The following is a 15,774-nucleotide window of genomic DNA, read 5'->3' as shown; positions in this document are numbered from 1 at the left end:
AGACTCCGTCTCAAAAAAAAAAAAAAAAAAAAAAAAAAAAAAAAAAAAAAAAAATCAAAATTTTTTTTGAAAGGGGGGAAAAGGGAAGGGGAAAAAAAAAAAAAAAAAAAGTTAAAATTCCAGATTCCTTATGTAAGAGGGAAGAATGTGAATGGAAGATAAAAAACAACTCTCCACAGACATGTACAGTAACCACAAAGGATTTTCGAACTGAGAAAAACATGAAAATCATAAACACTTACGCAGTTATAATGACTATTACTTTTAGAGACCAACATGGCACTAAGTTAGCCAGGACTGCTCAGACAGCCAAGAGAAAAGATGCATCACTGAAACTCAGCAACATGCGAAACCCAATGATAGTCATCACAGCAAGTCCTGGCTTGACTTACTCCATTTATGTTACCTAGCTAACTACTAATGGTCAAAACAGCACCCTCTCTAGTTACTAAAGGTTCCATCTTCTCCGTTAAACAAAGATGACAATCTAGAATTTTGAAACCTATGATGGTGAAGATAAAAGAGAGCATAAAGAGCATAACAGCAGAAATCTCAGTAAATTTCTGAAGATTTAACTTTGGCTCTATCCAACACACTTATTAGAATTTCCCAGTAATTTTTTTTTTCTGAGACGGAGTCTTGCTCTGTCGCCCAGGATAGACTGCAGTGGTGCCATCTCAGCTCACCGCAAGCTCCGCCTCCCGGGTTCACGCCATTCTCCTGCCTCAGCCTCCTGAGTAGCAGGGACTGCAGGCGCCAGTCACCATGCTCGGCTAATTTTTTGTATTTTTTAGTAGAGACAGGGTTTCGCCGTGTTAGCCAGGATGGTCTTGATCTCCTGACCTCGTGATCTGCCTGCCTCAGCCTCCCAAAGTGCTGGGATTACAGGCGTAAGCCACCACACCCGGCCACAATTTCCCAGTAATTTTAAATCACAAACTCAAATATATGGTCACAGTGGTTGCATTACCTCATTTCCCCCTGATTTCCTCTTGCTCTCTACTTGCTCAGTTTGTGGAGGAGCGGGCTTGATAGCTGCATGATGACCAGGAATCCCAGGCACCAGAACTTTTGCTTCAGAATTCATCACTGGTGTCCTCACCTGTTCAACAGGAACAGCCAAAGTGTGAAAAAGGAAATCATACCTTAGTCCTTACGTATCCTCAATGAGAAAACAGCTTTTAAAAGGGCTCCTCTCTTGGAAAAATGCAATATAATTAATTTAATATGATATCAATTTAAGATATATTTTAAATTGAATGTTGACAAACTTTTTAGGTGACAATCTGAAAGACTGTGAATTTAAAGCTTACAATACCACATAAGAGTAAAATCCAACTGGCCCGATGGTAGTAGGTTATCAGAACTTATTAATATTTAGTGTCACTAACATTGGTATACAAGCCCCCACTACTAAATTTGACTGGCTTTAAAAAACTACAGATTACATAAGGACACAATGATTTTTAAAAATTTAAAAAGTGAAGTTACACATTTTACAACTACCTCCGGAATTCAATCTCTGCCAGAAATGCTCAGACAGCCAAGAGAAAGGTGTCATCTCTGAAACTCAGCCAGCAGCGAAACCATATGGATGTCATCACAGCATATCTTGGCTTTCCCTTTCTCATTAAACCATGAAACACGTCCCCTACATGTAGACACCAAATTATATGCAAAATAGAGCACCATGATGATGTTCCTATGCTTTTGTGGTATTAAATTCTAGCCCCATGATGGTTTTACTACACCCTGAAATACAGCATTCCTCTCAGCAAAGTAATGCTCTTTTTTTTTTTTTTTTTTTTTTTTTTTGAGATGGGGTCTTGCTCTGTCGCCCAGGCTGGAGCACAATGGCATGGTCTCAGTTCACTGCAACCTCCGGCTCCCAGGTTCAAGTGATTCTCCCACCTCAGCCTCCCAAGTAGGTGGGACTACAGGCGCCCACCACCACACCCAGCTAATTTTTTGTATTTTTAGCGGAGATGGGGAGTAATGCTCTTTTAAGTACTGAGACTGATAAAAAACATCTATTGGTAAATCTGATATTGATATTTATCCCTACATTCTTCCTGGCCCAGACGATTATGCATGGTGGGCAGGGAAGAACCACATCCAAGGTCTTCAACCGCTAGTCTTCTATTCACTCATTCACTCAACAAATCAGGAGTACAATCCTGACATCTAAAAGCATAATCCCACAAAATTTATAAGACAAGAGAATAAAGATATTAAAGAATAAAAAGATAAACTCAGTTTAATCATAATACTAAGTAACAGTTCCATTTACCCAAATTCACCCAAAGAAATATCCTTTTTCTTAAAACTTCGAATTTGTAATGTGCTCACCTTTGTTATAGCTGTTTCTACTTTGGGGGCCCAGCAGTTTGAAATATCTCTTACTAAACACATATGAGGTTCTCTGGAGTTTAAAGCCTGAAAATATATTTTTTTAAAGGGGGAGATGAGAGGAAAGAAAAAAAAGACAGTGTCAAACAAAGCAAATGGAAACAAGAACAAAATGAAAATAAATGACTACTTGTGCGTTTTATAAAATATTAAAAAGTATAGAAGGCTTCCATACTCAATTGTTAACCATGATCACCACTCAGACTGATGGCAGTTAAGACAAATGCTAACTCTGAAGACATTGGGTACCAAGGTTTACTTTCCTCAGCTATGAACTGCTTGAATTTTCACCTTTATTGTTTTAAAGGTCAACAGAATTTTGAAATATAACAGGTTTTAAAGAAAACGTATCAGTTCATCATCCTTTTAAGAAATAGTCTGTGCTCAAAATAGTAAATGGTTCTACTCTTAACTCTCCTATTGTCCTCTCCATAAGCAAGTCAGAGATAGCACTGATGATTAACAAAATGCATCTGTATGTTCTGACATATTAAATAGGATTGGGGGAGTCAGATGCAGCAAACCAACAAAGATTTAAAGTAATACATAATTCTATATGCCCATGTAATTAATCAATATCGGGAAAGACACAAAACAAATAGTCAACAATGGCTGCAACCAGAGAGGCATGGAATTCATATACGGAAAGGAGCCATGTGTACAGCTTAACACTTTTCTCCTTTTTTTTTTTTTATTAAACCATATGTATGTATGCTTGTGTGGGCATATAATATTCCACTGATAGTCTTGCTAAGGACCATACTAAGTAAAAGTATTTTAAATGCAAGCTTAAGAAATAACGTATTGTACATGCTTATGATAACTCACAAGTCTTCACAGAAATGTCTGTAGTAAACAATGTTAAATCATTGCACTGCCCATTACATTTCCACTTAAAAAATGAGTGTTAACACTAAGAGACCCTATTATTAAGATTTATATCTTTGTAACTAGGCAAAATTCAACATAAGTCATACCTGTACTGCCCAACTAGTAATACACTAGGAACATGTGGCACTGAGCACTTGAAATGTGGCTAGTCCAAACTGAGATATGCCAGAAGTGCAAAATACACACCAGATTTTTAAAACATAGTACCAAGGGAGAGGACTGATATAAATAACTCAAACAATGGATTATATTGACCACGTGTTAAAATATGTTGGATACAGAGCTCTCAAAATTAAAATAAACCACTCCATGAAGAAATCCTTTAATTAAAAAAGAATATATTATTTATCTTAAAGACCAATGTTGTTATTTTTAAAATCACTCTCTTGCATGGACATAGGGATGCTATATTGCTTTACTCCAGAGTAGCAGCTACGTACCACTCGCTCAATAGTAGGCTGAAACCAACTGCCATATACAAGCAACAATGACATTTTGTCTGAGCAAAAACCAGCAGCTAGAATAGGAATGGGTTTTGGTGTTGATTTCTTGCCTTTCCCAGGTGTTGCTATCTGAATTGTGCAGTTTGAAGTCAAAGGCTTTTTGCAGTACCTGGAAATGGAGGGGGAAATGAGATTAGAGAATCTGAAAAAACGTCTCACACTAACTCTCTGGAACTGACATCAAGTCATGAAATGTGACCCTCCTCTACCCTCTATACTGCCATCAGGAATCACCTGGGTCTCTGGAACATGAGTGCTCCTTTCAAGATCTCACCTAGCTCTACCCATGCTCAAAACCTCACCACCAAATCAGCCTGGAGACCCACTTCCCCCTCTCTCATTTTCTCAGGCCCCACCAAGAACCCCAAACTGCCAAACATTCTCTCCCCACCCTGTACTTCAGGTTCTGTATGGTTCTGTCCATGCCCTGTTCCAGTCAGTCCCGTCTCCAGTTTCTCCCAACTCCCAAAAGCCTCTGGAATGTAGTTCCAGCAGCAAAATTATGTCCTCAATGGCTTCTCTAGGGGTTCTCTTCACATTCTTCCTCTACCCTGGCTTGTCCCTGCAGCACTCCCAACTTGTACCTGTTTTCTCTCCCATACCCTTTGTGCCAGCGGCCTTGGACATGATGCAAGTGAGTTCCTTGTTCTTCACTAACACTTTAAAACAAAAGTCTATCCCTTTTTTGTCCCTAAAATCTTTTCAATTCTTGTCACCAGATACCAGCTACCGCTCCCTCCTGCCATCATCATCCAATGATCTCTGCCGCCATCCACATTTCTTAAAGATTTCAATGGCTTGAGATCATTACTTCTAATATTACTCTAAATGAATTCCTTTCTTAGTGGTTTCCACACCCAGTGTCCAGGTTGACGGACACTTCTGATACTCAGATCTGTCAACTCCTTTCTCAAACGAACATGCTCCTCACTGTTTCAGCCACAAACTCCTCACACCTTACACATCTTATTACCACTTATTCTCCACAAGTGTACACCCTGCATAATATTCCAGGTGTAAGCATCTCATGATCCCTATCTTTCCAACTTACTCCTCCTATCATCCTGACTCCACAATTATCTCTAGACCCAGGATGTGGGATCTCTGCTTTAGCCTTTCGCCCTCTATAGTCTATTCCCAATGAACGACTATCTTAAAACTTAGGTCAAAGCTCATCGAATCCTCTGCTTGTAATCCTTCACTGGCTTGCCACTGCCCGGGAAGTCCTCACTATGGCCAGCTACCAAAGGCCCCACTTCTTCTGAGTCTCAATTATACATTCCAGGTACACACATCCAGGAGTCCTCACTGTGGACAGCCACCAAAGGCCCCACTTCTTGTGAGTCTCAATTATACATTCCTTCTATAAATAAAAGCTTCAAGAGTTACACACTAAAAGGTTAACAGTCACTGAGAGGAGCAGAACTCAATGGAGGGAGACTCGGGTTTTAAAATCAAGTGTTTGGGCATCCTGGGTGTTTTGAAATGAGTATACACTTTTTTTCATAATCTGTTTATATTTAAATAAATTCCTATACTGGTATTTTAAAATAAGGGTGCCAAGTGACAAGAGGTTAAAACCATTTTAAAGCTTAACAAACTGTGTGCAAAACTGAGTCTCAGACCATGTTTACGGTATAATGACAAGGTTTGGCAAGTTTTCTGAAAAGGGCAAAATAATTAAAATTTCAGATTCCCCAGACCACAAATAGTCTCCATTGAATGTGGCCTGCAAGCCAGTTTGCTCACTCCTGGTCTATGATTGCTACACAACCTAACAACAATCCTCCCCTCTGTCCATGAAAACAACAGCACTGGCAAGGGGAAGTAAAGCACGCTCAAAGATCAAGAAAACATCATCAACGCTCACAAGTGAATCTCTCCAACTGAGCCACTCTCTTCTGAAATGTATCATTAGAATTATCCAACATTTACTAAGGATGCATCATAAAAAGCCACTCTCCTAATCACAAATATATAAATTTGACACCCAGCTTTAATTGGCAATGTATATAGTCATGTGGATAAAGAAATTGTTTTCAAAATAATCTAGCTGAATAGTAATATGATGCAAAGAATAACCCGGTGGGAGTACGACCAAGTAACAAGTCAGGGAAAGAAACAAATTTCTTACTTGGAGAATTTCTTACTTACCCATTTAATATGTGTTCAAAAAGATGGACTTGACCATCTCTGCAAACAACAGCCAACTTGACAGGCTGAAAGAAAAATGTAACCAACGTATTATAATGGATAACATACTCCAGTCCCCAATCTAACTTATGAAAACTCAGCTCTCCTTCCCACCCCATTATATAACCAGAAAAAAATAAAATAAAAAAGCAAGAATCCACTTAAAAATAATTACCTCTGTCAAAATAACCATTAGTGGTGGTGGTGTCAAGATTCTAGATAAATATTTAAGCCAAGAAGGTAACAGTCAAGGAGAATGGGCCCTCGAAGTTAGATGAACAAAGTTACCACCAAGAGCAAAGGCTGACAATGTGGAGCTGACATGTCCCTCATTCTGGGAATACAGAAAAAGCCATTTTGCACGTATGGCTAGGAAGGGGTGTTGTAAGCCCTCATCACCTCTCTTCCTCCATCCCCTGTCAATTTAAGTGGCCTAAGCTGTCTGGAGACACCCCTATCCACCTAGAAAGGGGTGTTATAAGCCCTCACTGCCTCTCTCCCTCCGTCCACTATCAATGTGAGTGGCCTAGGCTCTCTGCATGCTCCTACCTACCAGACTCTTGCTGTCAGCCTCTCTAAAGCTCATTTTTTAACATTTTGGAACTTTCTTAAGGAAAGCTTAAATGAAAGCACTTTCAAAACACTGCTATCCCTACTCTAGTTACAAAGGTAATGAGAGAATTCAGGGAGTTGCCAATATATTGAGAGAAAATGAAATATATAAAACGTTTTAAAACTAACTTTGCATAACTGTAATATATCAATTAAAAACTAGAAAAAAGAGGCCGGGCGCAGTGGCTCAAGCCTGTAATCCCAGCACTTTGGGAGGCCGAGACGGGCGGATCACGAGGTCAGGAGATCGAGACCATCCTGGCTAACACTGTGAAACCCCGTCTCTACTAAAAAATACAAAAAACTAGCCGGGCGAGGTGCGGGCGCCTGTAGTCCCAGCTACTCGGGAGGCTGAGGCAGGAGAATGGCGTAAACCCGGGAGGCGGAGCTTGCAGTGAGCTGAGATCCGGCCACTGCACTCCAGCCCGGGCGACAGAGCGAGACTCCGTCTCAAAAAAAAAAACAAAAAACAAAAAAAAAACTAGAAAAAAGAGACTAACTTCCATTGTGAAAACAACTTTGAAAATGTTTAAAATTCTTTACTGGTGTATTTAAAACTAAGAAATTTCAGAAAGGAGACGTTTTATTAGGGTAAATTTCAGTCTTTCTGAGGTTTAGTGCTACATGGCAACTGTCAGGGAGGGCCTGACACGGTGGCTCAGGCCTGTAATCCCAGCACTTTGGGAGGCCGAGGCGGGAAGATAGCTAGAGCCTAGAAGTTTGAGACCAGACTAGGAAATACGGTAAAACCCCATTTGCACAAAAAATACAATAAAAATTAGCAGGGTATGGTGGGCACACGTCTGTAGTCCCAGCTACTCATGAGACTAGGGTGGGACCACTTGAGCCCGGGGAGGTCAAGGCTACAGTAAGCCTTGATGGCACCACTGCACTCCAGCCTGGGCAACAGGGTGAAACCCCATCTCGAAAAGAAAAGAAAACAAAGTTTAGGGGAAGAGATCATTTCCCTACCATCAAATTTTCTAGTTCCCCGTTCTGCAACTTTAACTGACAGGCATCCAAATCTAATCTCCAACTTTCTATAGAGAGATTGGCAATTTTTGAAGATAAAATAAGCAGATTATTCTGCAATACCATAATCAGGTTTGTTTTGGAATGTTAATTCTAACTTATTGCTGTTAACTACAATCTTATATGAAGTGCCGGAACTAGATCTTGGCTTCCTGATCCATCACTCCTAGTTTAATATGTTGAAAAATCATTTAAAAGGCTGGGCACAGAGGCTTACGCCTGTAAACCCAGCACTTTGGGAGGCCGAGGCAGGCCGATCACGAGGTCAAGAGATCAAGACCATCCTGGCCAACATGGTGAAACCCCGTCTCTACTAAAATACAAAATTAGCTGGACATGGTGGCATGCACCTGTAGTCCCAGCTACTCAGGAGGCTAAGGCAGGAGAATCACTTGAACCTGGGAGGCAGAGTTTACAGTGGGCTGAGATTGTGCCACTGCACTCCAGCCTGGCGACAAAGCCAGACTCCATCTCAAAAACAAAACAAAACAAACAAAAATTACCAGTTGTGCTCCCTCCTTTATTATTGAGCATTTTAAATATAATGCCAACAGTATTCCAAGATAAACTCTGAATCAAACCTAAAATTAAATCTAAAAGTAGCAACAGAATTCACTCAGAAAAAGAGAAAGTAAAAACTCAGTCTTGCCCAGGCACAATGGCTTACACCTATCATCCCAGCACTTTGGGAGGCCAACACAGGCAGAACACCTGAGGTCAGGAGTTCGAGACCAGCCTGGCCAACATGGTGAAACCCCCATCTCTGCTAAAATTACAAAAATTAGCTGGGTGTGATGGTGCGCGCCTGTAGTACCAGCTACCCAGGAGGCTGAGGCAGGAGAATTGCTTGAACCTGGGTGGCACAGGCTGCTGTGAGCTGAGATCACACCACCGCACTCCAGCCTGACCGACAGAGGGAGACTCTGTCTCAAAAACAAAAAAACAAACCAAAAACACCCCTCAGTCTATTCTCTACATAGACTAGTGGGAAGTTTTGCTACTCCAAAGAAAGTGATTTTTCTTCCATAAATTACTTGTATTTAGACTTAAGGAACCTACCTCTAAAAATCACACACACACAAATAAAGGTTTAAAACTTTTGGCCAGGCAGGGTGGCTTATGCCTGTAATCCTAGCACTTTGGGAGGCCAAGGCGGGCAGATCACTTGAGGTCAGAAGTTAAGACCAGTCTGCCGAACATGGCAAAACTCCATCTCTACTAGAAAAATACAAAAATTAGCCAGGCGTGGTGGTATGCACCTATAGTCCCAGCTACTTGGGATACTGAGGCAGAAGGATCACTTGAACCTGGGAAGCAGAGGCTGCAGTGAGCCGAGATCGTACCAGTACACTCCAGCCTGGGTGACAGAGCAAGATTTTGTCTAAAAAAAATTGCAGGCTTATACCTGTAATTCCAGCACTTTGGGGAGCCGAGACAGGCGGATCACTCAAGGCCAGGAGTTCGAAACCAGCCTGGCCAACATGGCAAAACCCTGTCTCTACTAAAGTACAAAAATTAGCCAGGCATGGTAGTGCAGGCTGTAATTTCAGCTACTAGGAAGGCTGAGGCAAGAGAACTGCTTGAACCCAGAGGTGGAGATTGCAGTGAGCCAAGATCGTGCCACTGCACTCCAGCCTGGGCGACAAAGAGAGACTCTGTCTCAAAAAAAAAAAAAAAAAAGTTACAGGGGAAAATACCAAAATGTTTCTCATGAGTTCCCTATGATCAGAACGTCCAATCATCAGAATAGTGAGTGCACTGATCACACTGAATATGCACAAGCGTGTCCAACAACTTTATAATAACATTAAATCATTATTGTAATTAAGTGTAGGATTCCTAATAGTTTTCTTTTTTTTTTGAGATGGAGTCTTGCTCTGTCGCCCAGGCTGGGGTGCAGTGGTGCTATCTCCGCTCACTGCAAACTCCGCCTCCCGGGTTCACAGCATTCTCCTGCCTCAGCCTCCCAAGTAGCTGGGACTACAGGCATCTGCCACCATACCTGGCTAATTTTTTGTCGTTTTAGTAGAGATGGGGTTTCACCGTGTTAGCCAGGAAGGTCTCGATCGCCTGACCTCGTGATTCGCCCGCCTCGGCCTCCCAAAGTGCTGGGATTACAGGTGTGAGCCACTGCGCCTGGCCCCTACTAGTTTTCTTAAAGACAAAAATCTTTATAGGGAATCACTGATCTGATCATCAATGGCCCCCACTTCATATTAGAAAGCCAAGTTTATTAGCAACAGAATTTATATATATTTACTTATTTACTGAGACGGGGTCTCACTGTCACCTAGGCTGGAATGCAGTGGCAAGATCACAGCTCACTACAGCTTCAACCTCCCGGGCTCAAGCAATCTTCCCACCACAGCCTCCCAAGTATCTGGGACCACCGGTGCATGCCACCATGCCCAGCTAATTTTTTTATTTTTTGTAGAGACAGGGTCTTGCTATGTTGCCCAGGCTGGTCACGAACTCCTGGGCTCAAGTTATCCACCACACCCAGCCAGAAACAACAGTAAACCAAAATTTTTTTAGTTTTAAACCAATGCTTTTTCCCCAAAACACTTTTCAAAGTATTAAAACATGATGAAAAATGTCTAAATCATCTCTAAATCCTAGAGGTTAATGCAAAATATGCATTTCAAAACTAAATTGACTTAAAAGTGAAATATCCTTAACTTGCATTAAAAACGTGAGATTCTGCGCAAATCAAAATCCTGCAAAGCTTTAGTCAAACAGAAACATCAAGTACTTGAGTGACAACAGGTTTAATCCTTTAATCATCGAATCCCTAATTTTTACATGAAAAATTCTTTTTTTATAGGCAGCAAACGAGGACGTCATTCTTATAAAATATATACATATATAGGCTGGGCGCAGTGGCTCACGCCTGTAATCCCAGCTCTTTGGGAGGCTAGGTGGGCAGATCACCTGAGATAGGGAGTTCGAGACCAGCCTGACCAACATGAAGAAACCCCATCTCTACTAAAAAATACAAAATTAGCTGGGCATGGTGGCGCATGCCTGTAATCCCAGCTACTCGGGAGGCTGAGGCAGGAGAATCACTTGAACCCGGGAGGTGGAGATTGTGGTAAGCCACTGCACTCCAGCCTGGGCAACAAGAGCGAAACTCCATCTCAAAAAAATTTTTTAAAAACCAGATTATTTATATGTATATATACATAAATAAAAACACACACACACACACCTTAGTTAGGACCTATCACCAACAATTTCATCTGATTAAAGAATTGTATATACATACTCCTAGCAACAAAATCCATCTCAACAACTTTTCTTAATTCACATAACGAGTTCCTGAATTTACTACCGTCCTGTACAAAATTTTCCCTTCCCCCATAAGAGATTATCACAGTGATTTAAGTTCCTTTGAACAGTCTAAATTTTGTTACAGTTTGTTGTTACTCCCTCAGGTCCTCTCTATTCTTCAAGTCATTAAATCATCAAAACCTTGACTGTAAAATAACATCTGTGAAACCCAAAACAAATTCTCAAAAATCGAGCCATTTACCTCTTCTTTGTTTTCTGACAAAGTTAAGTCAATATAGACAGGTTCATCGGTAACTGTAAATGACATCACTGCACTCTTTTCTTTGTTTTCTGATCGGACCTGCCTAGATAACAAAACCAGCAATTAGATCGCAAGACAGATTTAATTTTTTTTTCTAAAAAGGCAAACACCTAAGGGGGCAGGGAGATCGGCACATGAGATTCCCAATAGCTTTGTCATCTTTCGAAAACTGGAAAAGTGACTAAAGATCAAAACAAGGGAAACACCCATGTCACTACCATATAACATGGTTGCTTGAGAAAAGAGAAAGCAATAATGCATTTGTAGCAGATTTAAACAAGAGTAACATTCTGTTCTTTTCTATTGATCTGTTTGTCTACCTTGATACTAACACCACACTGTCATGATTAATGCCACTTGATAACAGGTCTTGATATCAATCTTAGTCCTCCAATGTTTTTCTTCTTTTTCAAAATGATTTTGCCTATTGTCATTTGTTTTTCCATTTGAATTTTAGAATCAGTTTGTCAATTTCTTAAACAAAAAAGCCTGCTAAGATTTTGAATGGGTCTGCATTGAATCTATAGGTCAATTTGGGGAGAATTAACATGATAATGGTATTGGGTAAAGAGCACAGAAACAGACCTATATATATACACATATACAATTGATTGTCACTATTCATGGATTCCTTATTTGCAAACTCATCTTTTGCAAATTTTATTTGTAACCTCAAAATCACTGTGACAATTTTATGCTCCTTCAGTCATGTAGACTAGTGAAAAATCTGAGTTGCCTAACACATTCAACGTCTTCAGCTAAGGTAGCTACTTTCTGCCTTCCCACTGCCGTTCTCATACTATCAACAAGTAGGTCACCTAGTACCATGTTTTTTGCACTTTTGTGCTTTCGTGGAGATTTCACTATTTAAAATGGCCCCCAAGCATACTTCTGAGGTGCTCTATGGTGTTCCTAAGCACAAGAAGGCTGTGATGCACCTTACAGTGAAAATATGTGTTAAATAAGCTTCACTCAGACATGAGTTGTAGTGCTCTGAATTCCAAGTTAATCAATCAAAAACATACGCATTAAATAAGGTATCTTTAAATAGAAACAAACATAAAACAAAGTTTTATATATTAATGACAAAAATGTTACAAGTTGGCTATCTTTACAATATAAATAATATAAACAAAAAATAAATAGATGACAAAAATGTTGTAACTGGAGGCTCATGGGAACCTAATCTTCTATTTCCCAAAGGAGTAATGTTATTGCCTACATCAGTGTTCATGGGGACTTTATAGGACTTAACTATAAATGAGAACTGATATAGGGATAAGAGTGTGGGTACAGGGATGTGTGGGTGTGTGTAGATGTTCGGGGTTACAAGGGGAAGGGTATATGCAAAACCAAGTCAGCAGAGATAATCTTTTCAACAAATGATACTGGGATCCCTGGATATCCATAATGCAAAAACATGACTCTTAACATTATGAGCCATTAGAGAAAGGCAATTTAACAGCACAAAATACCACTACCCACCTATTAGAATGGCTAAAAGTAAATGGTACACCAAGTGTTGATAAGGATGTGAAGGAATTCCCATTTTCATACACTGCTGGTAAAAATGCAAAATGATAAAACCATTTTGAAAAAAAATCAGGTGATGTCTTGAAAAGCTAAATGTACACCTATCATATGATCCAGCCACTGCACTCCTAGGTATTTACTCAAAAGAAATGAAATCACATGTCCATATAAAGACTTGTACACAAAAAATGTCCATAGCAACTTTATTTGTAATGGCCCAAAACCTGTCAACAAGTCTGGAAACTGAGAGAGGTTACAAGAAGACATGAAGACACGCATTCAACATCTTGTTTGTGCTGAGGGTTTCACAATGTATATGTATGTTACAATTCATCACTTTGTACATTCTGGTATGTGCAGTTCATTACATGTCAACTGTACTTCAATATAGCTGTTTTTAAAATTTAGGTACACATTTTAAAAAATAACATATAACAAACATGATTTACAAACATGATTCAAATCAGCTTCTTTGGAGTTCAGAAGAAAATTAAGAGTTGATTTGATAAATTCTAAATGTTTTCATGCAAAAATTCTGAGTAAGATGCACTCTAACATGAGGTCATTCATGTATGTTCAAAATCTCTGCCATCGGACCACTATACACAGTGTCTTAACTAATCAACAGAAGATAGTACTGGGGTTGATCTTTTAATCTTCGCTCAGCAAGAAGCCTTTGAACGTTATGTCCTCACTGAAATGTGTCTTTCAGGGAACTTTAGGCCTGCTCTACCTATCCCCATGCAAATTTACAGAGCTCGTTGGGCAGCTTTTCAATATGGGTTTTAATATTTTTCTTTTGTGTGTATGGTTAATTTTAAGTTTAATTCCTTTATACCAAGATACCATTCAGGTTCTTAAGATTAACATAAAGCAACTTTTATTTTATATTATGAAATTTTGTAGCTAGAGACTCCTACGTATGAGGGAGCCTAAGTGGTAAAACATTTGAGATTGAAGCAACTCAGTAATGCCAGGGAATGCTGGTAGTAGATTTTAATTTTTTAGTACTACTAATTTCTTTTGTGTGTGTGTGTGTGTGTGTGTGTGTGTGTGTGTGTTTTTTAGTAGAGACGGGGTTTCGCCGTGTTAGCCAGGATGGTCTCGATCTCCTGACCTCGCGATCCACCCGTCTCGGCCTCCCAAAGTGCTGGGATTACAGGCTTGAGCCACCGCGCCCGGCCACTACTAATTTCTTATGTAATTGTTAGACCCTCTAAAACTAAAAGAATTTATCTCCATTGGCTCTTCTCAAAAATCAAACACGAAACAGAAAACCAAATCTGTTTAAGTACAAGAGTCATAATTAGGAATTATGGCTTTGCTGGTTGGTGGTTTTGAAGGTAAACAGAGGCCCACATTTTGACTTATGACCCCCACACATTACCTTTTTAAGGAATACATATCGGATGAGTCCCACTTCTAATGAGTATTATCTTGTATAAATTCATAGTAATTCTATATGGTGAAGAACATGCTCAATTAATTATTACTAAGATGAGAAAAGTAGAGATCTAAAAAGATCTCTAATCTCTACTTATTTTGTCCACGAACAGCAGGGTGGTTTTTTTTTCAAGCCAACTTCACCATCAGATGCTGTAATAAAATCCAGGAAATTTCTAAAAAAATTTTTTTGACGACTTTGTATCACTGGATTTTTTTTTTGAGACCGAGTCTTGCTCTGTCTACCTAGAGTGCAGTGGTGTGATCTCGGCTCACTGCAACCTCCACCTCCTGAGTTAAGCAATTCTCCTGCCTCAGCCTCCCAAGTAGCTGGGACTACAGGTGCGTGCCACCACGCCCAGCTAATTTTTGTATTTTTAGTACAGACGGGGTTTCGCCATGTTAGCCAGGATGGTCTTGATCTCTTGACCTCATGATCTGCCCGCCTTGGCCTCCCAATGTGCTGGGATGACAGGCATGAGCCATGGCGCCCGGCCTGATTTTAACTTTTAAAAGTGGTTTCAAAGGGAACTAGTTAATAGCAGCTACTGCAAAAAGGGGTTACTGGAAATTCTCAGACGGCCAAGGAATCTTTATGCCCTCCATAAACAGACATTACTGCATTAACCCAGTGGTGCCACATATTTCAAAATCAAAGGTCTTTCCAAATTTTTTAAAACTTATTTCTAAATTGCCCAACCACAAAACTATTCAGTCCAGTGTATCACTAAACAAGCACAGGAGGCTTTATTACATAATGCACTTAATTTTTTTCTCAGAAAGATCTGCTTTGTAGGCAGGCTCAATTCTTTATTATGACTCAATATAAATCCAATATTAGATACAACAAATAAAGTCCCATAGTCATAATTTACATTAACTACATAAGCTCTGACAGATTCTTTCAATGCTACCTCCCAAATCCAAAAGAACTACATACCAGACATTAAGCAACCGGTCATGTACTGCTCCAGATAAGAAATAAAGACCTGTGATTCCATCAAAGGGCTGGCTCTCATTAGGAGGTCTGATGGTAGTGAACATCAGTGACGAAACTGGTGTTGCATGTCCTGTGAAATGCTAGAGAAAGTTAAATCCCAGTTAGGAGAGCAGATTCAAAGCAGGGACAAAAATTAATAGTATATATATATCATAAACAAGCCATATGTGATACATATATGAAAGGAGAACTCCACAATGAAGTAACTATTAAATTCAATTCTAAGCAAATAAGATTATTTGTGCTACAATTCTCCCACTTCTTAAAAAAAATGCATCTGAAAATACTGAAAATTTAGACGTTCCTTCTAACTCCCATGACCCTACCACTCTGCACCTTTATTTCTTACATTCTTGAATTTAAGATTCACTTAATTCTATCCATTTTAAAAGGCGTACACTTGGGTGCTCAGACACAGCCAAGGAATTGTAGGTCCTCATTTTACTCTCAGTGAGTCGAAACCACAATATTAAGGCATCATCACAGCACCAAATGTTCAGTAAGCCCTGAGTGGAAGCTTTTTCCTCCTCCAAAAATGTAATACTAAATCTCCACAGTCAAATACA

The 15,774-nt window shown here is 39.8% G+C and overlaps 1 protein-coding gene across 2 annotated transcripts in view; it reads right to left on the bottom strand.

The window, feature by feature from the left end:
* Positions 1-15,774, bottom strand: part of WDR43 (WD repeat domain 43) — a 56,274-nt gene that overhangs the window by 20,761 nt on the left and 19,739 nt on the right. For both annotated transcript variants that reach the window (XM_017877021.1, XM_017877022.1), the window contains exons 5-10: positions 15,149-15,288; positions 11,173-11,275; positions 5,958-6,022; positions 3,741-3,912; positions 2,350-2,436; positions 971-1,102 (exon numbers count right to left, since the gene is read on the bottom strand). In XM_017877021.1, coding sequence (XP_017732510.1) covers positions 971-1,102; positions 2,350-2,436; positions 3,741-3,912; positions 5,958-6,022; positions 11,173-11,275; positions 15,149-15,288 — 699 coding nt within the window. The remainder of the gene's footprint in view (positions 1-970; positions 1,103-2,349; positions 2,437-3,740; positions 3,913-5,957; positions 6,023-11,172; positions 11,276-15,148; positions 15,289-15,774) is intronic.

The sequence above is a fragment of the Rhinopithecus bieti genome, unplaced genomic scaffold, assembly GCF_001698545.2.
Source record: "Rhinopithecus bieti isolate Rb0 unplaced genomic scaffold, ASM169854v2 scaffold_7681, whole genome shotgun sequence".
NCBI lineage: Eukaryota > Metazoa > Chordata > Mammalia > Primates > Cercopithecidae > Rhinopithecus > Rhinopithecus bieti.
This window is presented reverse-complemented; position numbering and strand designations above follow the sequence as displayed.